Genomic DNA, 26,712 nt, shown 5'->3' on the forward strand with positions numbered 1-26,712 from the left:
ACACAATATCATCTCGACTGGCATTTTAAAACAGCAGCATTATTCAATTCTGGTTTAAAAAGAGCAGTAGTAGTTTAACACTGCCATCTTGTGTTCAAATTGTTTTAACATGCTCATCGTCTAAGCGTCAACTTCGGGGTTGGTCTTATAAAACAGATTTATTTATTTATTTATCTATTTATTTATTTAGTTATTTATTTAGTTATTTATTAAAAAAATTAAAAGCCGCAATTAAAATATTGCTGTCATTGTATGTCTTTTGGATGAGGAAAGTTAAGTCACTGAAAAATACAAATATGCGAGCAAATAAAAAAGTAGCAAAACATTAGGTCCATATTTGTATCGAGTTCGAATCGTGTAATAAAGATTTATATGACTAAAAACAATTTTTTATTTTTTATTTCACATCGTGTTTAAATATTTTTGAACGTAGAACATTTCCCGACATTCTCGCTAGGTGGCAGTGCAGGCCAACATGTTTGCTTAGTTGCTGTCTCACAGCTGACTGCGTGACGGCAGCATGGAGGAAGGAAGCTTGACAATCCCGTTCCGCCTCCTCCCTACACACTGACACCAGGAAAACTTCCCGAAAACGCTTAAGTCAGACCTTCAGGACTGTGCAGTGGCTGGAAAGTGTTTCAGACCTTCAAGACTGTGCAGTGACTGTAAAGTTTTTTTTTTATTTACGTGCAACAATCCATCTTCATTCCCGTTCGACTCCATTCGAAGTTAAAAGGTGAGTTCCGGACGTCTTTATGGTGACGCAGATTCGTTCTTGAACATTGTTAATTCTGCACACTTAATGACTCGATTAAAAAAAGAGAGCACTCGCATCACTGGTTGCACGTCACACAAACGTTGCTGTTGTAGTATTAGAAGGGCATGGCGGCTACTTTAGCAAAAAAACAGCTGTGTTTGTCCAAACAGCATCATCATGGCACCAAAGAGACGGTCTGCTGCTGCTACCAAAGCGGGTGGCAAGAAGGCGAAGGCAGAACCCGAGGCACCGAAGCCGAAGGATGCCTTTACCTCCGCTAAAGAGGCCCTTCTGGCCGCAGGGCCACAAATCAAAGGCAGGAGGAAGGTGGACGAACACTGCTCACTGTCAGGGAGTGGAGAGGTAGCGAAGCACGTCAAGGCCCAGTCAGTTGTCAGATGCAAACACAATGGAATAACAAATGCTGTAATGTTTCCCTCCAGGTGCACGAAGACTTTGACTGCATGCTCAATCAGACGAATATTGGACACAACAATAATAAGTTCTATGTCATTCAAATCATTAAAGCAGCCAACAAGTACCATGTGTGGAACAGATGGGGCAGAGTGGTAAGTTGTGCTGCTGGATCACACTTGGGCAAAATATTGGGCTTGTTGACATCCGACCCGCCCACAGTGGAAAGCAATAAGTCAAATATTAGGTGCTTTTATTTTGAAAGTGCTTTTCATGTGCTCACTTAGTACAAGAGAGATACTCCAGCCACTATTATTGGTATTTGTCTGTAAAACTGGCATTAGTGTTTAACTTGTAGCCAAGTAATTTCTTAAGCTCTCATAGATCAGAAGTTCCCACGATTTAATAATCACTTTTTTATGGTTGTTTTGCTTCCCTTTATATTTTTGGCTGTGTATAAATTTTGATCTATAACGTGATAACATCAGATTCCTTTTCATCCAAATTCAGGGCGAGAGGGGACAATCCAAACTGCAAATGTTTTCAGATATTGAAGGTGCCATAAAGGACTTTGAAAAAAAGTTTAAAGACAAGACAAAGAACAACTGGAATGACCGTGAGAATTTTGTGTGTCACTCTGGGAAGTACACCTTGATTGAGGTGGATGGAGATCAGGATGCTGAAGTCAAGGTAATGTTATTTACAGGCAAGTTAGGCTGACTATAAACAAGCAAACATGATGACTAGCAACTCCGAAACTGTTTGTCCCATTTGTTAGGTGGACAGTGTGGATGGAAATACTGTCAAAGTCACTAAAAATGTGCTACCTTGCACCCTGGATGAAGCTACACAGGCGCTCATCAAGCTCATTTTCAGCAATGACATGTTCAAAGAGGCAATGGAATGTATGAACTTAGGTGGGTGCGACATGGACGGACAGGTTTGACCACTCTTGTCATTTTCCAAAGTCCATGCATACCTGAGCCACTATGACTGACCTTTGTTACAAACTCGAAGATCTGACTTTACCTCCCACCTGATGTCAATGTGACGAATTTGTGTGTTAAAATAGATATCAAGAAGATGCCATTAGGTAAGCTCAGTAAGCTGCAGATCGCAAAGGGCTTCGAGGTGCTGGAAGAAATTGAAGCAGCCTTGACTCAAAAGAGCAAAAGGCCGCAGCTTGAAGAACTTTCCTCCAAGTTCTTCACAGCGATCCCGCATAACTTTGGTCGCAACAGACCACCAATCATCGACAACAACGACATTGTGGACAAGAAGAAAGAGATGCTGATGGTTGTTTTTCTTTCGTTATTTATCAGTTGTTCAATGGCTCTCCTTCAGATGATTTTCCTCACAAATTACGATCTTCTCAACTAGGTGCTGGCTGATATCGAGCTCGCCCAGACCCTGAAATCAGAGACGGAGAAGGCACAGGAAGAGATGATAGAAGTGGTTCCCGACCCGCTCGACCAGGACTACGAGTCCCTCAAGAGCAAGCTTTCTCTGATGGAGAAAAGCACAGAAACATTCAAGATAATCGAAACATACCTGAAGCAAACACAGGGCTATCATAAGCCCAAAATTGTCAATGTATGGGAAGTTGACAGACAGAGCGAGGTAGGATCTGGGCTTTACTTTGGTCCTTCTTACTAAGACCCGAAGCTGCAATTAAATTGTTGCATCTTGCAGGGGGAGCGATTTCAGGAGAATGATGCACTGGAGAACCGCCGTCTGCTGTGGCATGGCACGAACATCGCGGTCGTGGCTGCGATACTGAAGAGCGGCCTGAGGATAATGCCCCATTCGGGGGGCCGCGTTGGTCGTGGTATCTATTTTGCATCTGAAAACAGCAAGTCAGCATCTTATGGTGAGGACGAGTAAATGCTTACCCGTCATATCTGAAATCACGGTAACCACAACAAAAATTGCTTCTCGTTCTCATTTCTAGTGCGCACGTCCAAAAAAACAGGCGTGATGTTTTTGAGTGAAGTGGCCCTCGGTAGAGAACATACCATCACTCAAGACGACTCGTCATTGAAAAAGGCTCCTAACGGATACGATTCTGTCGTTGCGCGTGGCAATGTGGAACCAGGTATTTGAGTGACGACACAAGTCAATGAATCTCGATACTTTGAAAGATTTTACAAAAATGTACTAATTACTAGTCTTGGGGCATCCCCGAGGAAAAATCATTTTGACTAAAAAACACAAAAATCAAGTGTTGCTCTGAAACGATGTGTGTTTTCAGATCCCTCTAAAGACACCTTCATCACCCTTGAGGGCAAGAAAGTGTCCGTCCCACAGGGTAAGCCTATCAAGCAGTCTCGGTACTCTGACAGCTACTTCAGCAACAGTGAATATCTCATCTACAAAGAGAGTCAGTGTCGCCTGCGCTTCTTGCTTGAGCTCAATATGTAAGGAAGACGGGACCACCTTATGCCCGCCTTTGCCTTTTTACTCACAAGTTCTACAGTCTATTCATCCAGTTAAGAGTGGGAAAAATTGAACTTTGGTTCACTCAATTTAAAAAATCTCAATCTGCATTGCCGCTCATTTTGCACCCCTTAATGAATTTTGAAGGTGTACCTAATGTTATGGCCGGAGTCTTGGTAGTCTCCTTGAAGAAGCTTGCTTCTGCTTTCTAATGCATCACTTGATATGTGCAATCTGGTTGTGAAGCCTTTGCGAATGCATGTCATGCAATCTTGAAAATGCTTTCAATTCTATACACTAGAATGTTTTAATTCTTCTGTAATTATATTGTTCAATATTTAGAGGAAAACATGGTATAAACTGCAATGTTACTACTAATCCTAAAGCACTGTCCATACTTTAAAACTAATCTTGAAAATGCTTTCAATTCTATACACTAGAATGTTTCAATTCTTCTGTAATTATATTGTTCAATATTTAGAGGAAAACATGGTATAAACTGCAATGTTACTACTAATCCTAAAGCACTGTCCATACTGCTAAGAAAATGCCCACTAAGTGCTTCTGTAAAGCAAAGCAATATGGAAGTTGGAATATTTTGGGTGGATTTCTTGCCTTGGTTGTGGAACCTACAAAGTTATATTCCCCAAAATTCATTTAATTTGGAGTTCAAACTGAATTTTATGCTAATGTCCGTACAATAATCCCAAGGGATTTTAGCTAGATGCTAATGACGCTATCATGTAGCCGGAAATATGACTAATGACTTGAGAAGCTTGTCAAACATTTTTGCTGCCCATTACGCTTCTATTTGTCTCAGCTGATTTCATCGTCATTTTGACTTAAACTGTTTTAATTTTCTATGCTTTGCCACTTTCTTTACACTGGTATCAGACCAACAAAAAAAAAAAGAAGTTACCGTAGTTTTCGGACTATAAATCGCACCGGAGTATAAGTCGTACCAGCCATAAAATGCCCAAAAAAGTGAAAAAAAACATATATATGTATATAAATCGCTCCTGAGTATAAGTTGCCCCCCCACCCAAACTATGAAAAAAACCGCGACTTATAGTCCGAAAATTACGGTACAATGCTTATTAAAGCATATGGTTAAGTTCTTAAAGTTTTATAATGGCAGCAGTTCAAGGCTGGATTTAATAAATTCATGTGATTATAAATTTCCCATGGGAAACATTGTTTTGTCAACCAGTGTTCCCGAACAGATTGTGTTCTACTTTAGAGGTTCCGGCAGCATCACGCGGTGCTCGTAGAATGACCGACACGCTGTGATGTCATTTGCACTATATGATAGAACCAATAAATTGATGTCCCCGAACAAACATGTTTAGTTTGTATTCCTCAACTCCTGGATATTAATTGTGTTCGATGCATCGTCAAAGTCAGCAAGCCGTTTTTAACACCTAATGTTGGAAGTCTAGCCTTAATTTGGTGGGAAGTAGGACCCTGGAAAAACCGGACTTGACTGGGGACAGTGGAGTGTGTGTAGGTTTGAGAGGAGGGGGAGGGCGCACACACACACACATACATACACACACACACGCACAATACAATGTGTGACAGTCGGTGCCATACACAGCACGAGTCATGAATGGCAGCCCTACAGGAGCAGGGCAGAGAAGAAGGACGAGATTCACCTCAAATAGAAGAAGATGATGACGTGACAGTCATAATAAAGTCACGTGTTCTGCTGCTGTAATCTTGGAGATACGCACTTATGACCTCAAGAGCCTGTCTGGGAGAAATCAACCTGTTGCATTAGGACAAGATGGACCCTCATCTGGGGTGCAGACCCATTTTTGTTATCACAAGGAATGATAGAGCTTGATTTTTCCATTGGAGCCATGTGGAGTTTCAATCTAGCTACTCAGGAGTCTGATTGAGCTGTTTATGAAGTGAAGAACACAGACGATGGGTGAGTACTTTTCAAAATGATAAATTCTGCTTGAACTTTTAAGGTTATATGTCATACCTTTCATGGTCTAGCTTTATAATGCCAAACAATGTATTTTCAATTCCTCGCTTTAGAAAACTGTTTATGGAGGAACCTAACGAGGATTTATTGTTCTGAAAAATGTCAATAGCACTTTGTGACAGAATGGAACAGGGCATATTAATTTACTTGTTCAATTTTTACTTGTTAAGTGGTTGTCTTAAATTTCTTTTATTATTTATTATGACTGCGTGGACACGGATTGTTATCCTTGTGCTGAATAGTATCTATGGATACACTGCCGCAAAACACAACCACAATACTTGACAGTTTACGTTGTAGGGTAGGATAAAGATATCGATTTAAGTTTCCAAAGAAATTTCCACTTTTTGGTTTTATTGAGACAGTGGCCTAACATAACCAGTTTTGGTGGGAAAAAAGCAGTGATGGCTGGTATCCACTGGGTAAAATGCATGACTGCCCCCTGCAGGACTGGAGGTTAGCAATCTGGCTTGACATTTGGCGATTTCAGAAATACATCCAAACTCATAACTAAAACCCATTTGGTCTCATGTATGACTTTTACCACAGCAGGTTCTAGCTTCCTTTGGCCAATGAAGTCTGCTGAGTGCTTTAATTACTAACTCTGTCTCTTGATCTCAGGACATCCAGCCATAAAGACATCTCCGACAGAAACGGATCAAGTTATGGAAGAATAATGGCGGAGAAGTTTATTCCTATGATTTCGTCTGTCTCAAATCAGCCCAATCCAAATTCTTCAACTGTCCCATGGGAGCAACATCCAACAGTTCCTTCCGACGTGGGCGTGGTCACGAGCTCCCAGTCGCAGCTCAAAGATCTTTTTGGCTTGTTCTGCATGGTGACGCTGAACCTTATCGCTTTGTTGGCCAACATTGGCGTGATGGTGGCTATCGCTCGCGCCCCACACTTGAAGAGGTTCGCTTTTGTGTGCCACCTTTGCGCTGTGGACCTACTGTGCGCCATTCTCCTCATGCCCCTGGGGATCATATCCAGCTCTCCCTTTTTCGGAACGGTGGTGTTCACCGTTCTGGAGTGTCGGGTTTACCTTTTCCTCAATGTATTTCTCATCTGTTTATCCATTCTCACTATCACGGCTATCAGCGTTGAACGCTACTTCTACATCGTGCACCCGATGCGATACGAAGTTAAGATGACCATCAATTTAGCCATCGGTGTCATGTTTCTTATCTGGATCAAGTCGGTTGTCCTGGCTTTGTTGACTCTGTTTGGATGGCCGGCATACGGGAACCAAAGCTCCATCGCTGCGGCTCACTGCTCTCTCCATGCGAGCCACAGTCGCCTTAGAGGAACTTTTGCCGTGCTCTACAGTGTTCTCTGTTTCCTGGTTCCTTCGGTGATCATCTTCTCCGTGTACTGCGCCGTGTACAGGGTCGCTCGTTCAGCTGCCCTGCAACAAGTGCCCCCTGTTTCAACGTGGGCCAGCCCAAACCCGGATAAGAATCGGTCCGACTCCATCGGCAGCCAGACCACCATGATCGACACCAACCGCTCTCTGCCCCAGAGACTTTCCCCGGAAAGGGCCTTCAGCGGGGGCAAGGCGGCCATCACCTTAGTGTTCATTGTGGGCCAGTTCTTGATCTGCTGGCTGCCTTACTTCATCTTCCACCTGCAAATGTCTCTGACCGGATCCATGCGCAGCCCAGGAGACTTGGAAGAAGCAGTCAACTGGCTCGCCTTTTCCTCATTTGCAGTCAACCCGTTCTTCTACGGTTTGCTCAACAGGCAGATCAGAGAGGAGCTGGTTAAGCTTCGCCGCTGCTGCCTGACCCAGCCGGTGGATTTTGCCGTTAGCAGCCACGAGGGCTCCCTGCAGGAGAACTTCCTCCAGTTCATCCAGAGAACCACCAGCACAGCTGAAACCCGCTCCAGTCCCAGAACCACTCTGGACAGCAGGGTTAAGATCCCAGGGCAAATACCAGAAGATCACACTTAGGATGTCAGTGGAACATTTTTTCTATTATTCTCAAGGCTTCTTTTTGTTGTTTAATCGGAGTACAGTAAAACATCCAGGGTGGTCTTTCACATTTGGCCAGGGTGCTTTTGCTATAACAAAACTATTTCATGATTGTGATGGAACTTTTTTTGTTTTATTATTGAAAAGATTAGTGGACAATTTACCACTTGGCCTGCTTTTCCACTGCACACTTCCCCACACAGAAAAGAAAGCACAAATATACCAGGACCCAAAGACAAAATTGCATTACACCCCAAAAAATACTACAGGGTTTATAACATTATTTATTCACATTTCCACTCAAACGCCATCTGCTGGATGGAACTGCAAGATGTTTGTGAAGTTCAACTATTGTTCTTAGTGATTAGTCCTAAGAATTGACCGTAATGGAAAACAACTTGCTTATATTGTCATTGATGTCATTAATTGACCTTTGTGTGTTAATGTTGCCAGGTAATGTTGTAACTTCAATAAATTCGCACAGTGCAAACACAGCCATCTCCGCAATGTGAGCAGCTCTTGTGAATCTGAGGGACAATACCTCCAAGTTCCTGTGTGCAACAGATATGCTGATAGACGCTGAATGTCATCCCCCTCGGTCGTCATGGCAATTGAGTGAGCCGATGACTCACATGGCAACAAGGACCTTTCGGTTGGATGTATCTTATAGATCCTTGTTGGGGTCTACTTATTCTGGGTCTGCACTAGTGATGTGCATTCCAGTTCTTTTAAGTGAACTGAATCAGTTCACTCAAAAGATTCGTTCAAACGAATCGTTCAACGAATCGTAAACCCTCCTGGCGTGAACTATGTAAGCCAGAATGTCGATTTACGATTTGCCAAGGAAAGAAAGAACCACTCACTGAAACACCACTTCTTTTATGCACGTTTTCTCCAAGCTAACGGCTAACTTTCTTGCATGAAGGGATGCGCCGTTATGCAAAAACGGGGAGATTATGCTTCTCTTTGGGTCATCTTGATTTTATAACACTTATAGTAGTTTTTAAATAACGTGTATGCATATATACGCCTAAATATTGTTATCCAATATATCTACTGCTATTTCACATTAGATTGCTGGTTTGGAATTTACTTTTAATAATATTATTATTATTTTTAATAAACATTTATGTTAAAACTTGTCTGGTGTTTTATTCCTTGTTTTTATATTCGCCAATTAAAACATAAAAATCAGACATTTGGTTAACTGCTTTATATGACAATATGTATGTGTTTTACGTTATATGAGTTGGTGTCCCCCAAAATAACAAATGTCGACAAAACGGATTTTTTTTCTACCTTTTATTCAAACACAAACACATTTGGTATAATAACACCATCAACTAAAATAAATAAATGAATAAATAAGAAAGTGTAGCGAATGATTTGGTGAACAATTCTTTTGAACAAGTCTTTTGAGTGAACCGATTCTAAAGTTCACTTAAAACTGGAATGCACATCACTAGTACAAAAGAATGCAGGCGGCCGTGAGTTTCCAGGTCAAAATAGCCAACTGGTTAGTGAAGTGGGCTCTTGCTTGGTAAGTACCTGGTTCAAGTCCAGATGTGAGCATATACCTAACTGTGCTTTTAGAATTTCAACCTTGCTTTGTATGCATATGCAACAAATGAAAGTTTTTATGTGTAAATACATAAAGTGGCCCCGCCCCCAAGTTGGCGGAGCAAACCAATGGACATATTGGAAACATATTGGAACGCGGCCCCGAGGACTAGAGCTTGACACCTGTGACCTTTGACCATAATATTTCCCTAATAAAGTGGCCTGTTATTAGGTACACTTGAAAATGGCGGTGTACCTAATGGAGTGTCCATGTGATTCCCTCGTTAAGTGCAGCTGCGTGAAAAGTTTTGGCTCCTGCAGAACGTGAAAGTGGCTAAAACTTTTCACGCAGGTGTGTTTAACGAGGGTAACTTGGAAAACATATTGGAACGCGGCCCCGAGGACTAGAGCTTGCCACCTGTGACCTTTGACCATGATATTTCCCTAATAAAGTGGCCTGTTATTAGGTACACTTGAAAATGGCGGTGTACCTAATGGAGTGTCCGTGTGATTCCCTCGTTAAGTGCACCTGCGTGAAAAGTTTTAGCTCCTGCAGAACGTGAAAGTGGCTAAAACTTTTCACGCAGGTGTGTTTAACGAGGGTAACTTGGAAAACATATTGGAACGCGGCCCCGAGGACTAGAGCTTGCCACCTGTGACCTTTGACCATGATATTTCCCTAATAAAGTGGCCTGTTATTAGGTACACTTGAAAATGGCGGTGTACCTAATGGAGTGTCTGTGTGATTCCCTCGTTAAGTGCACCTGCGTGAAAAGTTTTAGCTCCTGCAGAACGTGAAAGGAGCTAAAACTTTTCACGCAGGTGCGCTTAACGAGGGTAACTTGGAAAACATATTGGAACGTGGCCCCAAGGACTAGAGCTTGATACCTGTGACCTTTGACCGTGATATTTCCCTAATAAAGTGGCCTGTTATAAGGTACACTTGAAAATGGCGGTGTACCTAATGGAGTGTCCGTGTGATTCCCTCGTTAAGCGCACCTGCGTGAAAAGTTTTGCTTCAGTAGAACGTGAAAATGACCAAAACCTTTTCACGCAGGTGTGTTTAACGAGGGTAACTTGGAAAACATATTGGAACGCGGCCCCGAGGACTAGAGCTTGCCACCTGTGACCTTTGACCATGATATTTCCCTAATAAAGTGGCCTGTTATTAGGTACACTTGAAAATGGCGGTGTACCTAATGGAGTGTCCGTGTGATTCCCTCGTTAAGTGCACCTGCGTGAAAAGTTTTAGCTCCTGCAGAACGTGAAAGTGGCTAAAACTTTTCACGCAGGTGTGTTTAACGAGGGTAACTTGGAAAACATATTGGAACGCGGCCCCGAGGACTAGAGCTTGCCACCTGTGACCTTTGACCATGATATTTCCCTAATAAAGTGGCCTGTTATTAGGTACACTTGAAAATGGCGGTGTACCTAATGGAGTGTCTGTGTGATTCCCTCGTTAAGTGCACCTGCGTGAAAAGTTTTAGCTCCTGCAGAACGTGAAAGGAGCTAAAACTTTTCACGCAGGTGCGCTTAACGAGGGTAACTTGGAAAACATATTGGAACGTGGCCCCAAGGACTAGAGCTTGATACCTGTGACCTTTGACCGTGATATTTCCCTAATAAAGTGGCCTGTTATAAGGTACACTTGAAAATGGCGGTGTACCTAATGGAGTGTCCGTGTGATTCCCTCGTTAAGCGCACCTGCGTGAAAAGTTTTGCTTCAGTAGAACGTGAAAATGACCAAAATCTTTTCACGCAGGTGTGTTTAACGAGGGTAACTTGGAAAACATATTGGAACGCGGCCCCGAGGACTAGAGCTTGACACCTGTGACCTTTGACCATATTTCCCTAATAAAGTGGCCTGTTATTAGGTACACTTGAAATGGCGGTGTACCTAATGGAGTGTCCAAGTGACGTCACAGATTAACCAGCCAATCAGAAAGTGGGGGTGCGGGCGGGTGTGGCACTTTTTACTTGGGAATGGGGCCACCTTATGTATTTACACATAAAAACTGCCATTTGCATAAAAAGCAAGGTTCCAATTCTAAAAGCACATATAGGTATATGCTCAACCCTGGGATCGACCCAGGTTCTTACCAAGCAAGAGTCCGTGCCACTAACCAGTCGGCTATTTCAACCTGGTGAACCTTAGCGGTCTGCACTCTTTTGTACGAGTGATGTGCAGTCCAGTTTTACATGAACTGAATCTTTAGAATCGGTTCACTCAAAAGATTTGTTCAAAAGAATCGTTCACCGAATCGTTCGCTACACTTTATTTTTTTTTTACCTCGTGCAGTGTACCTATTGACGTGTCCATGAGGTGTACCTACACATATTGTCATATAAAGCAGTTAACCAAATGTCTGATTTTTATGTTTTAATTGGCGAATAAAAAAACAAGGAATAAAACACCAGACAAGTTTTAACATAAATGTTTATTTGAAAATAATAATAATATTAAAAGTAAATTTCAAACCAGCAATCTAATGTGAAATTGCAGCAGATATATTGGATAACAATATTTAGGCATATATATGCATACACGTTATTTAAAAACTACTACAAGTGTTATAAAATCAAGATGACCCAAAGAGAAGCATAATCTTCCCATTGTTGCATAACGGCGCATTCCTTAATGCAATAAAGTTAGCCGTTAGCTTGGAGAGAACGCGCTTAATAGAAGTGGAGTTTCAGTGAGTGGTTCCTTCTTTCCTTGGCAAATCGTAAATCTACATTCTGGCTTACATAGTTCACGCCAGGAGGGAGACGCAACACGTTCACTGACTGATCCGTTGATGCACGGGAAGGAAGGCAGTTCACCCATTGGCTCGTTCGCGAACGGGAAAGTCAGAATTCTTTCCCTCACTGATCCGTTCTCGCAATGAACTGGAAATGCAAATCACTCACTGACTCGTTCACACACAGATCCGTTCAGTTGGCGAACGGGAAATGCAATTCGCGACTCGTTCGTGAACGGGAAGTTACATCATTTTCTTCTTCGTTTTGTTTTACGGCGAGGTGGCACCAGCTTCAATGCGCATTACCGACACCTACTGGTTGAAGTTATATGAACTGAAAAAAGAACGAATCACTTTAGGAAGTGATTCGTTCCCTCTCGTTCACTGAAAAACAAAAGTCGTTCCTTTGAACGAATCGTTCACTCACGAGCCAACACTAGTCTGCACGCATGACCGGATCCAGCCTATATGTTCTGAAAGTCTTCATCAACATGTGCTAAGTATAGGCAGGAAAGGATCAGCGTGTCAATGTGTACAGTGAGCGAGCTATGGTTAATATATAATGGAAATCATTACAGGACGTTGATAATGCTCTTAGAGTGTCAACAAAGTGCTATTTTATGGCCACCAGTGTTTGTATTAGCCTTTCATAAAAGGAAGACAGAATGAATTATGTTCGCAGCAAATAATGTCAAATACAATGTGATTCTTCTTAACCAAGAGCTTCACATTTATGTAACTTTTTTTTTTTTTTTTTGCATTAGGTAATTAGGATAATTGACTGAAATCAAATGCATGCTGAATTTGTGAATTTAACAGCAACATTGTTCCAATTTGGAGGCTAACCTCACGTCACCATCACTCATCTGACTTTTGAGCAAGCAACCAATGTCTGGCCTCCTATCCATTTAGGATGCAGCATCCTCGCCTCTTTTACAGGAACACTCTGATGAGAAGAACACAAAAGATGGTTAAAAGGATTTTGACGTCAAGACTTCAGTCAGGGGCAAAGACACAGTTGAGTTGGAAAAGATCGGAGTCCACACCGCAGCTAAGGGCCTCTGTGCCGCCTGCAGCAAAAGTGATTGTGGGAAAGGTACTGGATTATTGCTCTTGGGCTTGCTACTCAAATCTTTCTCACTCACATACGAACTACTTCCTGTCTTGCTCTGATGACGCAGCTGAGCACCACAGGCTGCTTCGAGAGGGACGGATGTCCATACTGCCGGGAAGACTACGAGCAGCTCTTAGCGCAAGGGGCCCTTTGTGCAGGTTGGAAGCCTCCCATTTATTTGCAGTCAAAAAAATGACAGGATTTCATCCATCCATCCATTAGGCCTTATTAGTAGACAATCAAGTGATTTAACAAAAGCACAACGCCTGAAGAAAAATTCATCTATGATCTCTTATTGCTTGAAAAAATCTTTACTTTATCTAGTTGGAAACCCTAGTGGCTGTTTATCTTATTCCTATCAATTCCAAGAATTCTCCCTTACCAAAAATTCCAAATTTTCTCCATAACAAAACCCACAAGAATTTGGACTCTTTTAGTTTCCCCCCTTTATTTCCCACATTTAGAGAGATTGAAACTGTTCCACCTTTAAACTAGTCAGCTTATGCCTACTGACCTTCCCTAACATTCCCCAAGTTTTTATTTAGCTTCTTAGCCTTCACACAATTTCTCCAGAAATTGCATTTTAGTCTATTCACTTGTTAGATCTAGTGCACACTGCTGCCCCCAAGTGGACTAAATTATGCATGTGTGAATCCTCAATGGCTGGCGATTCCACTATTGGAAATCAAATACTGCAGCTGGTGAAATTTCTCTTTCATTCTAATATTGTATGTTATTCATATTGAACACGGAACAGGGCTTCAAGGGTAAAGCGGATATGTATTGACATCCAGGCCTCGTTAACCTTACAGTATTGTGTTTGCAACAATTCCCAAGTGCGTCTGACTCTGACTTCCTTTTGTTGAAGAGCGAATACCTCTGTCCATCAAAAATGAGCCTTATTATCTTTACGAAGGTCACAGCTCTTCAACTTGATATCATTGGATCGTGCGTGTGCGTGTGTGTTACAAAAAGGTTGCATTTCAAGAGACAAAAAAATGACTGGAGTTACAACCGCCCCTTTATCAAGAATTATCATTAGTTGGGAAAATGCACTGATTATTGTCTTCAAACAAGCATCCATCCATTTGCTAGCTAATTATCGCATATGTGAGCCATAATGGCCCACTCCCAGTAAAAGGTCGTAAAAGGTTCTTCAAAGACTAATTAGAGAATGGCATAAAGTGAACTGCCACATTAGGTTGTGTGTTACAGTCATTTGAATGTGCTTGTTAATAATGAGCTAATAATGACAATGACGTCTTGTTGGCGGGGGGAAGCATGTTACTGTTGCCATGGTGAGGGCACGACTGCTCATTTCACACCCGACCCCGATGTACCTTAGGTGAGATTCCAAACGGAACTCGCTCCATCTGTAATTTCCATATGTTTATAAATCAAATACACTGCCACTGTCTTTCAAAACAACATGTTAGCCGAGAGAAAATGTCACCTGATTTAACATACTGATAAATCCGTGCATACTGATGTATGCATGACATCCAAGTACAAAGCATCAAACATGCTAATTTGCATGATTTGACAATTTGATAACTAAACACGTGACCCATTACTGGCATCTCCCCGCCCCATCACAGTAAACGTGGTCTAAATTTAGGTGCGGGCTGGCTGCGTGACGTGTATTAGGATCAGGTGGCCTCGCTTGCACTCTGAGGGGGCGAGGCGGACCCACCTTCACTCTCTGCTGATCTATTTGTGTCCATCGCCCTCCTGGCTTGTTGGCTTGCCACAGCAGGAATGCTGCCCGTCTAATCAAGTCGGATGGATCCACGCACTCTGATCCCCTTTCCCTGGCCCATTGATGCCGCCTGGGAACCAGAGCGCCAAATGCTAATGCATACCCAATGCCATTTGCTTCAACATAAGATCCAATAATCAACAATCTGTTAGCTGCCTTCTTCCCCAAGTTCCCATGAGGGTTTCCTATTCTTTTTTTGGAAACATGACAGTAGATGAGCTATTTCTTGTTTGAATACAAGATTCTATTCTAGAAAGCACTGACTGATAGCAACAACTGCATGATGGTAGGAGGACAATTAAGACTAAAATGGCCATCCTGGCTATTTGCACCACACTGATGGGGCTCACAAAGAGGCCGCCATTAATGTGGAACACTCCAGCCTGACATTTTCACTCTAATGGGTCTTCATTCTACAGAGTAATAAATATTGTGTTAAATTAATACCTCTCCGGCAGTGATGAAGCAAACTGAGCAACACTTTTTTTTTTTAGCTTTGTAATGAATTTCTTTTGTTTCAAGCTAGCGTTGGAATTCATTAGGTCATGCACACGTACCCAGTGAAGTGGCTGCTGAGTGTAGCTCTTAATAATTAGACTGGAAAAAGACATGACAAGCTTCCTGATCCGCACCGCAAATCCGAATTAATTTAACAAGCCGTAGAATACATCTTGAAACATCTTTAACGGTTCAACGACGCTGTGATTATTTCATTGTCTTCTCTGCAGTTAAATGTAATTAACACAACATTCCACATGCAGGATTGTTTGCTTGTATGTCAGTGTGATGGAAGTTGGTGCCACAGTGCAAACTCTGCCCAGTCGGCCTCCCGCAAGCCCATGTGAAATGTGACACAAGCGTGGGCTCTCCTTTAAGGCATAACTTCACCACGGTACATTGTGTGCGCGTGCGTGTGTGTGTGTGTGTACGGTGGGAGGTCAGGCCTCCAAATTTACCAGGGCGTGCAGCAGCTGTCCACTGGCATGTCAACGGGATCGTCAGCACAGTCCATGCAGGGGTTCACTCCGTGCCTGCAGTGCGCCTTTTCACTCCTCTTCATCATCCAGGACCTGCAGCCCCGAATATGGCGGACCAGTACCAGTACAACGCCAACGATGAAAAGATCGTGAAGGACAGCAACACCAAGGAGATCGATCTTATCAACCGTGACCCGAAGCAGATCAATGAGGACGTGGTGAAGGTTTGTGCCATGCGACGACCCCTCCCTTTCAGTGGAAGGATGATGAAAAATATTTTGTAGAACGTGCATGGACATAAAAATGTGTAGCTAGCAAATACAGGTTGCTGCACTTGATCATAATTCCTTAAATAGATCAGGAACTATTCCTGTTGCTTGTTCAGAAAGTCGTGTTTATTTTGGGAATGGTGGAGTATGCGTGTAACTGATATCCCGAGCTATCATGTTTTATTTAGATTCGACAGCTGTTTATTCTCTGATTGTTAGCGGGGATCACTTATTTACATTTACCATGAGATTAGATTTTGTTTTGTTGCTAACTGAATGGGAAGTCTGGAAGGTTGATGCACAGTATAAATATAATTGCATGCATATTTTATGAATAAGTACACACACACGCACACGCACACACACACATTTCTGCATGGGACAATTTTATAACAACATTGTTCTGGAGGGTTTAGGCAATCCCTTCTTCTTCAAAACGCCTTCAGCGCTTGACAAAATGTAAACCAATTCATCAATTTGTTCCGAGGATGAGCCCAGACGGTTTTCTTTGAACAATCAGCTCGAGCGGAACCTGGCCATTGGTTTGGAAGACAAAGACAACATGTTTATAGATGTGTGGGGCGTCTGCTGCCCGCCTGCCTGTCTGAAAAGTTCATTAACATTCTGTTGGAGTCTCAGTTTGGAATGCAGACAGATTTACCAAGAGCTCAACTGGCAGATTGCAGCGTAACCTTGCCCGCACATGTCATACTGTACTACTGTCCACACTAACACGACCCACTTGGCAATTATAATTACCTCCGTTCATGGACACAGTTGACAACTGAGCGCATTTGAATCGCTAACCAAAACAGCAGCAACAATTAGAAAGCACAATGATATCGTACTATCTTCCTCGTGAGGTTACAGAAACAAGTCAAAGCCACACTAAGTTTGTTTGCTACATCACAGGTCACTCACTCAACCTTTTACATACACATGTGATCTCAGTTCATGAACATTTCAGGACCAATAATGCTGACCTTAATGTCATCAGGTGGAGTTCGAGGACGTCATCGCGGAGCCAGATGGCACACACAGCCTGGACGGCGTCTGGAAGCTCAGCTACACCACCTTCACCGTGTCCAAGTACTGGTGCTACCGCATTCTGTCCGCCATCTTCGGCATCCCCGTGGCTCTCATCTGGGGCTTCCTGTTTGCCTTAATCTCCTTCTGCCACATCTGGGCGGTGATGCCCTGCATCAAGAGCTGCCTGATTGAGTCGCAGTGCGTCAGCCGCATTTACTTGCTGTGCATTCAGACCTTCTGCGATCCTTTGTTCGAAGCCCTGGGCAAGATCTTCGGCAGCGTACGCGTGGCACTGCGCAAGGAGGTCTAAAAACTCACACGACGCTGCTGGGAAAATCAGACGAGGCCTGCTATCTTTTTCTACACCACGTTGGCGACTATATTTTGTCTACCATTCTCTCATCCCAGAGAGGTCTGTTAGTAGGATTTTGTACAAAAAAAGGTAGCATTATTAATAGGAAATCTATAAGTTTGCCCCGCCCCCTTTTCATGGAGAGATCTATTATCATGAGAATTAAAAAATATATTTTGCACATAAAATTAGTTATTAGTAGAAACATTTTAACCACTTTGGCACCCTGTCTTGCTGTACTCTGGGTGTTGTAAAGAGATTCTTTTGTAGGATTTTATAAAAAACACACAACAAAGTAGAGTTATTAGCAGGAAATGGAATATGTTGTTTTTGAGTTATTGACTTTAAAGAAAATATTACGAAAAAAAATTAGCCCAAAGTACAAAACTTAGCTTTTTCATCATGGAGGATTTTCAGTACGGCTGTTGTTCAATGAAAATTTTGTCAGAGACAGTCAGCTTTCTTTTTAAGTAAAATGCTTCTAAGTGGACGGCAACGTTTTGTGGAATGCGTTATTATTTCAAAGTGCATCTCTGCAGGCCGGTGACACACACAATCACACACACACACGCACACCCACACACACGCACACACACACACACACACACACACACACACACACACACACACACACACACACACACACACACACACGCACGCACGCACACACGTTCTTTTAACTGGATGCCCAGTGTGCCTTTGCCACAGAAGCCCAGCGACAGCTGCAGGAGGCAACATGCTTCTGTGGCAGCTCTGCCACTCTGGAAGGCCTTATTGTTGATTGGGAGGGCGCGGGAAGGGGGCCATGTTCCCCCCGCCTCCTTCCACAACGTCAATAATTCATATGAGATGGAGGGAAGTGCTCATCGTTGTTGCGCCCACTGTCGACTTACGTGCATGCAAGCGTGACACGTCTTCTGGATGGAAAAATGTCTTTTACGATGTCATGCGTTAACCTTTGTTGACTTCAGCTAACTGTGATTAAACTTGCTCGATTGCATCATTAAGTGCAAGTTAAATCAAATGGATCGTCCGTCATATTTCTTGAAAATGAATTTGTCAAACTCACCACCCCTTTAATGATTAAACACAAACGACATGTAAATGTGAGTGGGTTGTGTCTTTTCCCGTTTAAACTAGATTGCCTTGTTAATTAATCAGTGCCCCCCACAAGAGGCTGCTGTTGTGCATCTTTCACATCTTTTTTTTTACCAATTAAAAGAAATGGAAAAATATCCTGCACACCTGATGATCTCGAATGCATCCTGCATGGCATAGTGGTTGTAAATCATAGTGTTAATATGCGTCCGCAGTCACTTAATTATAGTTGATGCATTTTAGTTAACTTATTGTCCAGCATCAAATTGTATTATGGAAATGAAAGTCTATTGGTATGATTAATAATCCATAAATGAGATTTCCCCCTCCTTACAACAAAGATAAATAGAAGTGCGGCAGACCGTGAGCAATAATGACCCAACGTTTATGCTTGGGAAATTATGAATTATTTCAGATTGTAAATCATATTTTAGTCAAATGTTGACAAATGCCATTTTGTACAAACAGAGTTAAGATTATCTAAAACTAAGTAGCATATGTTATATAATTTCCTTCATCATTCTTTGCTCCACTAATACTGTTTTTGTACTGTAGTACAACCAACAAAAGCACCAATATATGTATATATATTTTTTACCTTGGTCAATTTATTAAGTGTTTTAAGCATACAGTGTTTTTTTTTCCAAGGAAAGCAGAGACTTTTTAAGGCCTCTCAAAAACTAAATATAACCACTATTACTGTATATAGCATTAGTTGTAGACAAGACTTGAGTGGACAGAAGTAATGTGTAGACTACAGGCAAAGCTTGGCGGCAATTGCCTGAGATTTATAATGAGTATATAATGTATATACAATGGGTCAATATTTAATGAGACCAGTAAGAGAATCTTTAGGGAATCTCGGGCAGTGCTTTGTTTCTTTTCATTCAGATCACTCCTACTGAACGGTGGCAATAATCAATGAGCAGTGAATGAATGCAGAAAGAATGCGGTTAATTGATCAAGAATGTTCGCAATTGGTAAATAAAGTGCTAACAGAAGCACTTCTTTATCAGTGATTACTCAAGAGTGAATAAAGTGCTGTTGCACATCCCTAAGACATAATATTAGTCTCCTCTTTTTGCACTTTATTCTCTTTTAAGAATTTTTACACCTCACATTACAGTGTATAAATATTTGACACTTATGCGATCAACTGCAGATGCAACAAAGTGAACAACATGGCACATGATTACTCATAAACACATAAACACACGTTTTATGCTCTCAGCTGCACTTTCTTTTACATTGTCTGCCTGCCAAGCATGTAGTTTACACATGTGCACAATATTAGTTTCATACAAAACTTCAATAATTATTGAAGAATTCCTCAGTGTGCACTGCTGTTGCAATATCTTTTTGACATGCATTCAAACATTTATCAACTGACAACAAAATAACTATTAAAATTACACACCATTGCAAGCAATAATTTGTCAATTTTGATTTTATGAATCTGATTTATGGAGAAGGTGGGTTGGATCATTTTGAGTTATTCTTCAGAAAATGCTGGTAAAGATTTATTTTATATTTGCTTCAAGGGGTGGGTGAAAATGTGGGAAACAAAAACAAAAATAAAAAAACACCTACAAGTCAATTATCTGGTCTGGCACCAGTGGTGTCGAAGCATATTTTGGAGTGGGGAGTCAGTGCCCCTTGTGATCCCCCTGTAGCTCCGCCACTTGTTCTCTGACAGTGTCAATCAAAAGATAGCATTTCAAAATTTGTAAAACAACTCAAATACTATTGCGTTGATTGTGCAGGTGTACCTAATATTATGGCTGGTATATGTGTGTAGTATATACACTGTACAAAACATAACAATAAGCAAACAAATGTTGATTGCTTGGCCTATATCCTGAAAATATTCATTGCACTCAAACATTATATTTATTTTCTATTCACAGCATAAATGGCTGTACTGTGATTAAAATAATTCACATTTCTCTTTCATGAGCGAAAAGAATCTTTTGTTTACTTGCCCGGCTGAGTGCTCACGTGCTGGATGTCTGCGTGATGCTCTTCTGGCTGCCCGTGCTCTTAATGACCAAGGTGGACGAGATGCTCTTGTGACTGCAGTCCAAGTCGCGCTCGCAACGACACCGCGACGACTTGAGGTAGCGCGCCGGGCAGCAGAGAAAGTTCTGCCGCAGGTCATGGAAGAGGTGCCCCGCGAAACACATGTAGATCCACGGGTTGCAGCAGCTGTTGAGGCTGGCCAGCAGCATGGAGATGAGGAAGGGCATCACTGTAAGCAAAGGTCACGAGAACCGTCAGATAGAAGGAAAAACATCCACCAACTGACAGGAACATAAATTCTACATACTGTGAGGTCAAGTAAGTCATCACATCAATAGCCAAGCTGTCTAGACTACTCAGCGTTCTCTAGTGCAAACTACTATACTAGATAAACAAAGACAAACATTTCCCGCAAGCTCACATTGGAGTTTCCTTAATGGGCAAAAATAAAAAAAAATATCTTCCCAAAAACATATAAATCCAAACCTGTATTATGATTAAAACAATTACAATTGTAGAAAATGAATTACCCAGAATAATCCATCTATTTTTTTCTGATATCAGTGGGCGGCCATTTAGCCATGTACCGCCACTTGTCGACTAAAAATGACATAATGATCCCTGAACATTATAGGACTCATTTGTCTAATTATCTGAAGGTTAGAAAGGTGACCCTGAGAGATTATCCTGTAGTGCAGTGTTAAGAGGGATTAAATCCCCCGTGTTCACTCACAGGCAATCAATTGTGAATGTCCATACACCTCCAATAATAGCTATGGCCTTGAATTAGACAAAGACAGAACAAGAAGTGGGGAGGATTCCTAAAAACTATACCAAATCTTTGACAACATAGCATACATCACAGCTTGTACGTGGCGCCATGATGGATGACATTTAAACCGCGTCGATTCTGTTCTCTCACATGTGACATTTTACAAATGTATTCAAGATCTCGGTAATTGTCTCGTCACCTGCGCGACTGATCATGTGTTGAGGAACTTGTCTGCAGCCCTCCTCCACTGAGAAAAAAAAAAGAGTATAAGGTCATGGAAAGTAAGAACTAGATCAGGTTGGAATTGGTAGGAGAAAAAACCTAGACTGACTGACCGACCGACCAACAGATGCATAAATTATACTTGCAGTGCGGTCTCGAAAGTTGTCACACTTGGGCACTTTTATTGTGACAGGCACTCCACACAGCTAGATGGCAGCGGCAAACTTAATAAAGTGAAGTACGATACTGGTAGTAGCTTTTTGCCACTCACTGTTTCAACAACGACATTTGGGCACAAATGGTGCAGCAACACATGCAGACAGAGTATATAGAAATGATGACATTAATCTTTTCCATCTATAGTAAAAATTTATTAATATTACTTCTTTCAACCTCATTCTTAATACAGAGTGTTGATTTCACCTCTGAAGGGTGAGAGAATATATATTTTTTATTTCATTCTTGTTAATTGATTTCACGGGGTGTGATTAATTGCCAGGAATGAGAATGTATCGAGGTGAATCTTTGAGAAAGTCAGGCTGATAGCAATATCCCTCCACGCAAAAGTGGTTTCTCTTAAATGTTTGCTGTTTTCTTTCCTCGATACATTTCAAAGAAAGAAAGCGTATTAAAAATAAACGAGTCGACCTTTAGCGCGTCTAAAACTCCTTGGGCTTTCTAGGCACCAAGTGTTGAATGCAAATCAATAGCAAAGCTAGGGTGAGTCAGCAGGCTCAGCGGGGGAGATTTCTGTTTTTCAGCACCAATATGTTGCAGATTGTCAGTCTGAGTCGGCCGGCGTTCACCTTCCAACGCTTTTCTGTCGCAATCAAAGCCAACCACGTAGGCTAAATGTGAAATCACAGGTGTCAGCTAATGGGAAGGTTTCGTACTGACAATTATTGCCCACTGATCATTTTGGCAAATTCGTAATGCTGATGCATTCTCGGGTTGAAGCCGAGCCAAAGAATAAATGAAGCGATGTACCAGTCTCAACATGACGGTGAGAGGCCATTTTCACCTTCCATTTTAGCACTTAACGATTGGATCGGTGAAAGGGGGATATTGCACAATGTGACTCAAGTGTCACTTCTCGAAATATTACCGAAAAGGATCATGAAGTGCACCGTGTTATTTGCTACCCGATGCAATTTCAGAGTTGATAAAAAATATTGTGAAGAGAAAATAGGATTGATTAATATGTGCGTCTCACGAATCTAAATATTCATTTGTATCATTACTAGCAATGATTTGCAAAGTGTGGTATCAAAACCATGAGCGGTAAGAGTCACTGCTTGTACAATTCAGTTGTATTTAACTTTTAACTTCAATTCATTTACATTTAATTTTAAACTGTTTGGGGTTTTTTTGGACGGGGTCTAAAAATGTTTTATTTAACTTTTATGTGCAGTAGTGCATTCAAATGAATTGTGGATTTTATGAAATATTAAAATTAATCATTTTGATTTTGATAATTTCTACAGTAAGAAAATCTACCATCTCAAGAAATGTGGATGTTACATAAGAAATAATAAAAATGTCATATCGGAATGACATTGATTCAATGAATAATTTTTTTTTTTTTATATGATCTAAAGGATTGAGATTTACCTGAATAGTGTTTGTTCATTGCCGTCTACTGTCTGTCTGAGTTGACATTAGTGTCAGTCTAAATGGATAGTGATCTGCACACAAGCAGCAGGCACTCGGGCCTATCTATGGTACGCAAACACCGGCACGTGGATCAGACAATTGTGGTCTTACTGAGGGTTATTCACGTGGTCATAAACCTCTTTCCTGCAAGCATGCAGACAGAATTAAAAAAAAAAAAAAGCAGCACATTTTACTAAAGTGGCTATTTTGGTCTGAAGCAAATAATGCGGCTAGAGAGTCAAAGGGTGGCATTCACTCTGTCACTTGGAAGCTTTCACCCAGAAGCGAGACATATACAAAAGAAAAGAAAGGTTTTCTCCATCAAAGTTTGTTTACTTCCCCCTCGCCATGATACTTCCTGACCCTTTTGTTTCGGTCAAACTCGATTATTCAAGCTCCTTTTTTTGACTGTTTTTCTTACGTGGCTTTAGGAAATAGCATTACCAGGAAGAAAAATATCCCCTCTTTGTGGTTAGATGAAAACAAAACATCCAGGCAAAAAAATACAATTGAACATGTTTTGTTGCTCAGCCACACGGGATGCCTAAATGATTTTTGAAAAGCTCTCACTTTGACGCCTTTCACTTCCACACCATAACTGAAAGCCACAATAGCAAACATGCAGGGGGGTCCTACATGTCACCACAAGCTTCATTTGTACTGTTTCATTCCAGGCGTTATTTGCACAGACATGAGTCGCATTTGACAGTTTAAGCTATGCAATTATTTTTTTGGAGCATCATCCGTTGACATTGAAACAGCGGTACAGAATTGTTGCCCGGCAAGAAGTTTCAGAAGCGTAAAAGTAAAGCGTATACTGAAGTCACTTCAATTACACTGCAAAGGTCAGATTTTCAGATTCAACTGTACTGGATCTCATTAGGTGGTTATTTTTAACCTAAGTGCCTATTGCTAACAGCCTCAAAGTTGCCAATTCATGAATGTCTGCTCTCTTGTAGATGAAATACAAGGGATGAAGAAAATGATGTGGCTGGTTCGTCGGGTGTGGCCCGACCTCGTCCATCCGAGCCATGACTTGTACAGTGATGATCGTGCTTTGCAGTTTATTGCTGTTAAATGTCAACGAGGCGCTCCGATCTGGCGCCAGAGGGCAGAGATGAAGCTTGTGGGCGTGCGTGCGGTCGCCCACACTAATTTGATTAATGATTAGCCGTCTGACACTGTGCAGCGCGATAGGCGACGCAGGACTCATGGGAGTCGGGTGCCTTGTGCATTCTAAGAGGAAGACATATTGGAAAATATAACAAATGTATTCAAATGTGTGCAGTGACAGCCAGACAGATAGAAAGATAAAAGTCTTCCAAGCTTGCCTTTGTATACCTTGTAACCAAGAGTTGGATCTGATCAAATCAGGCAAGTGTTCCTACCGAAGTAGCAAGTTTTTGTTGTTCCTTAACTTCATTGATATTCATTCGGTGATATTCAAATGAAATGCACGTGACAATAAATGATCGTCAATCACCACACTCATGACATGCAGTCGAATTACAATGAGCCTGTATAAATCTTATTCAATATTGTTCCATTTTTCTTGTTTAAAGTGTCTTTAGTGCCAAAAGTTGAATAGAAGGAAATGAGATGATGTGCTAAAAGTATTTAGGAGAAGAGAAAGATCCAATTTCACTAAAGTGGTCTGGAAACGTAATGTAATTATGAATAATGTGTCTTTGTTCATCAAGCAATTTCTGCGACAAATGAAGACCTGCAGACCAATCAGACGAATGTGCTTTCACTCCATAGCAGAAGTTTCATTTAACCTGCCACCTGTAGCTTTTCACACAGCATAATAGCTTTGTGCTCATCTTTCTGGGGGGCAGAGGGTCCACGTAGAAGTACATTTGTGAGTCATATTTATTTGTGAGTCAAATGAGACCGGCTCATTATTTCAGCAGCCTATACATGGCTGCCCTCATCCTGTTTTGTTTGGTGACGTGCGCGCGCATGAGATTTCTGTCACCACCCAGACCGAGATATTAAATTATATCAAATTCAATTGCCATGTGACATTTTGTTTGATAGCGTCACGAATGTAAAATATACGCCTTGGGTTCATCAAAGGTTTGGCAACACTGCGGTTGCTTTTACGCGCAGATTGGAGCGAAAAATAATGTAAGGATTTGCGCTCACCCTCACGTGGGGCTGCAGGATCCCACGCAGACCACATCTGCACGGAGAAGAAGGGAGTCCAGCACACGATGTACGCCAGCACGATGACAAACGTCATCTTGACGGTGGTCATCTTGGCCTTGGAAATGAGTTTGACGCTGCTCACGCGCGCCAACGCGCTGGTACCTTTGCGGCTCTTGGGTGTCAGGCTGATGCATTGCTCCCGCCTGGTCTTCAGCTTAAAGTTCTGCCATATTTTGAAACTGATCAGACCATAGCACACGCTCAGGATTCCCACCGGGATGATGTAGATGGACAAGCTGATCCACGTGATGTACGCTTTGGCCCCCCACGGCCTGATGAAGTCGCCCCAGCAGTCATACACCCCGGAACCGGTCGAAACCACCTCCCTGAGGGAGAAGATGAACATTTGCGGCAGGCTGAGGAGCATGCTGAGGCTCCAGGAGAACACCACGTAAAAGCGGTCCTTCCTCCTGTGCAGGGAGCGCAGAGGCTGGCAGATAGCCAGGCATCTGTCCACGGACATGAGCACCAGCATGTAGGTGGAGGCGAACATGCCCACCACCTGCAGGTACTTGACCAGCCTGCACAGCAGATCCGGGCCGTAGAAGCGAAAGGTGATTTTCCAGATGAGTTGGGGCAGGACCTGGAATACGGCCACCACCAGATCGGCGATGCTCAAGTGCTTCATGAAGTAGTACATACGCGACTGGCTGTGCTTGGCGCTGCGAATGGCCGCCAGGACGCACAGGTTGCCGGTGAGCGCCAGGAAGAGAATCAGGGCGAGGACGGCCACTTCCACCTTGGCCACCTCCTCATTCCTTTCCAAGGGGTTCGTCTGGTTCGGCTCGGAGGACCATGAGTTGTTCCCCGGCCACAAGTCACTTTGGTTCAAAAAGCTCTCCATTGGCGCAGTCCGTGCGTCACGACAATTAGGATCCTCCAAACATACTGCGTTAATTACTGCAATTTAGACCCATCGGTCCCAAAGTCGGCGTTCAAATCCGCTTCCAAATAACCCTAAGCCAAACCATATACCAAAATAATAATTAAAAAAAAAAGAACAAGTCACTCGTTATTTAGAGTGAAAACATCACAAGCAAATTCTCAGCGTCATTCTCAGGCAAAAATAACGGAGAGAGTGAGGAGAAAAGTGGATAAAAGTAGTGCAAAACAAAAGAGCTGCGGCATCATCGCCGCTAAGACTGACAATGAGCAGCACAAGAACAGCACCACAGCATATGTGTGCTGGCTCTTGTGTTTGAGCCAACTACCCGTCCCACCAACAGGCTGCTACATCACAGCCACTAGGGGACGCCGCGCACCAGTTGCACGTTCTTTCAAAGTTACGCCCACTCAAGAAAAAAAAAAAAGAATATATAATTCGTGCTGTTATCAAATGCAACTTTCTGTGGAGTTACCTG

General features: G+C 42.2%; 4 protein-coding genes and 1 long non-coding RNA gene across 6 annotated transcripts; 3 read left to right on the forward strand and 2 right to left on the reverse strand.

Annotated features, from left to right (window-relative positions):
- The first annotated feature begins 502 nt into the window (after positions 1–502).
- Positions 503–3,985, forward strand: parp3 (poly (ADP-ribose) polymerase family, member 3). 2 transcript variants are annotated; one of them, XM_037252073.1, is made up of 10 exons: positions 503–736; positions 910–1,120; positions 1,201–1,326; positions 1,682–1,861; positions 1,950–2,088; positions 2,244–2,467; positions 2,552–2,791; positions 2,864–3,041; positions 3,123–3,266; positions 3,423–3,985. In XM_037252073.1, the coding sequence occupies exons 2-10, from the start codon at positions 935–937 to the stop codon at positions 3,590–3,592; spliced, it is 1,587 nt and encodes a 528-aa protein (XP_037107968.1). In that variant the 5' UTR covers positions 503–736; positions 910–934; the 3' UTR covers positions 3,593–3,985. The 2 variants fall into 2 exon arrangements, with proteins under 2 accessions (XP_037107968.1, XP_037107967.1); XM_037252072.1 differs by having other exon boundaries at positions 504–736; positions 928–1,120.
- A 1,065-nt stretch (positions 3,986–5,050) lies between these two features.
- On the forward strand, positions 5,051–8,073 carry gpr61l (G protein-coupled receptor 61-like). Its single transcript, XM_037252680.1, has 2 exons — positions 5,051–5,540; positions 6,222–8,073. Exon 2 carries the CDS (start codon positions 6,277–6,279, stop codon positions 7,552–7,554), a length of 1,278 nt encoding a protein of 425 aa, XP_037108575.1. The 5' UTR covers positions 5,051–5,540; positions 6,222–6,276; the 3' UTR covers positions 7,555–8,073.
- A 4,242-nt stretch (positions 8,074–12,315) lies between these two features.
- Positions 12,316–14,851, reverse strand: LOC119122805. The gene is made up of 3 exons (XR_005097952.1): positions 14,444–14,851; positions 14,331–14,363; positions 12,316–12,822 (listed from the first exon to the last, which is right to left on the reverse strand). It is a non-coding gene; the product is annotated as an uncharacterized LOC119122805 (long non-coding RNA).
- An 845-nt stretch (positions 14,852–15,696) lies between these two features.
- Positions 15,697–17,872, forward strand: cav3 (caveolin 3). Its single transcript, XM_037251384.1, has 2 exons — positions 15,697–15,950; positions 16,993–17,872. The coding sequence occupies exons 1-2, from the start codon at positions 15,834–15,836 to the stop codon at positions 17,332–17,334; spliced, it is 459 nt and encodes a 152-aa protein (XP_037107279.1). The 5' UTR covers positions 15,697–15,833; the 3' UTR covers positions 17,335–17,872.
- A 1,236-nt stretch (positions 17,873–19,108) lies between these two features.
- oxtr (oxytocin receptor) lies at positions 19,109–26,712 on the reverse strand. The gene is made up of 2 exons (XM_037251383.1): positions 25,289–26,712; positions 19,109–20,722 (listed from the first exon to the last, which is right to left on the reverse strand). The coding sequence occupies exons 1-2, from the start codon at positions 26,193–26,195 to the stop codon at positions 20,469–20,471; spliced, it is 1,161 nt and encodes a 386-aa protein (XP_037107278.1). The 5' UTR covers positions 26,196–26,712; the 3' UTR covers positions 19,109–20,468.

The sequence above is a fragment of the Syngnathus acus genome, chromosome 5 (genome assembly GCF_901709675.1).
Source record: "Syngnathus acus chromosome 5, fSynAcu1.2, whole genome shotgun sequence".
Taxonomy (NCBI): domain Eukaryota; kingdom Metazoa; phylum Chordata; class Actinopteri; order Syngnathiformes; family Syngnathidae; genus Syngnathus; species Syngnathus acus.

Coding starts and splice junctions, on each gene's coding strand:
- parp3 (XM_037252073.1), top strand. CDS start 935: ATGGCACCAAAGAGACGGTCTGCTGCTGCTACCAAAGCGGGTGGCAAG. Junction 2,089..2,243: donor AATGGAATGTATGAACTTAG/GTGGGTGCGACA, acceptor GTGTTAAAATAG/ATATCAAGAAGATGCCATTA. Junction 3,267..3,422: donor GCGTGGCAATGTGGAACCAG/GTATTTGAGTGA, acceptor GTGTGTTTTCAG/ATCCCTCTAAAGACACCTTC.
- oxtr (XM_037251383.1), bottom strand. CDS start 26,195: ATGGAGAGCTTTTTGAACCAAAGTGACTTGTGGCCGGGGAACAACTCA. Junction 20,723..25,288: donor TCCTGCAGCCCCACGTGAGG/GTGAGCGCAAAT, acceptor CTTTGCTTACAG/TGATGCCCTTCCTCATCTCC.
- gpr61l (XM_037252680.1), top strand. CDS start 6,277: ATGGCGGAGAAGTTTATTCCTATGATTTCGTCTGTCTCAAATCAGCCC.
- cav3 (XM_037251384.1), top strand. CDS start 15,834: ATGGCGGACCAGTACCAGTACAACGCCAACGATGAAAAGATCGTGAAG. Junction 15,951..16,992: donor TCAATGAGGACGTGGTGAAG/GTTTGTGCCATG, acceptor TAATGTCATCAG/GTGGAGTTCGAGGACGTCAT.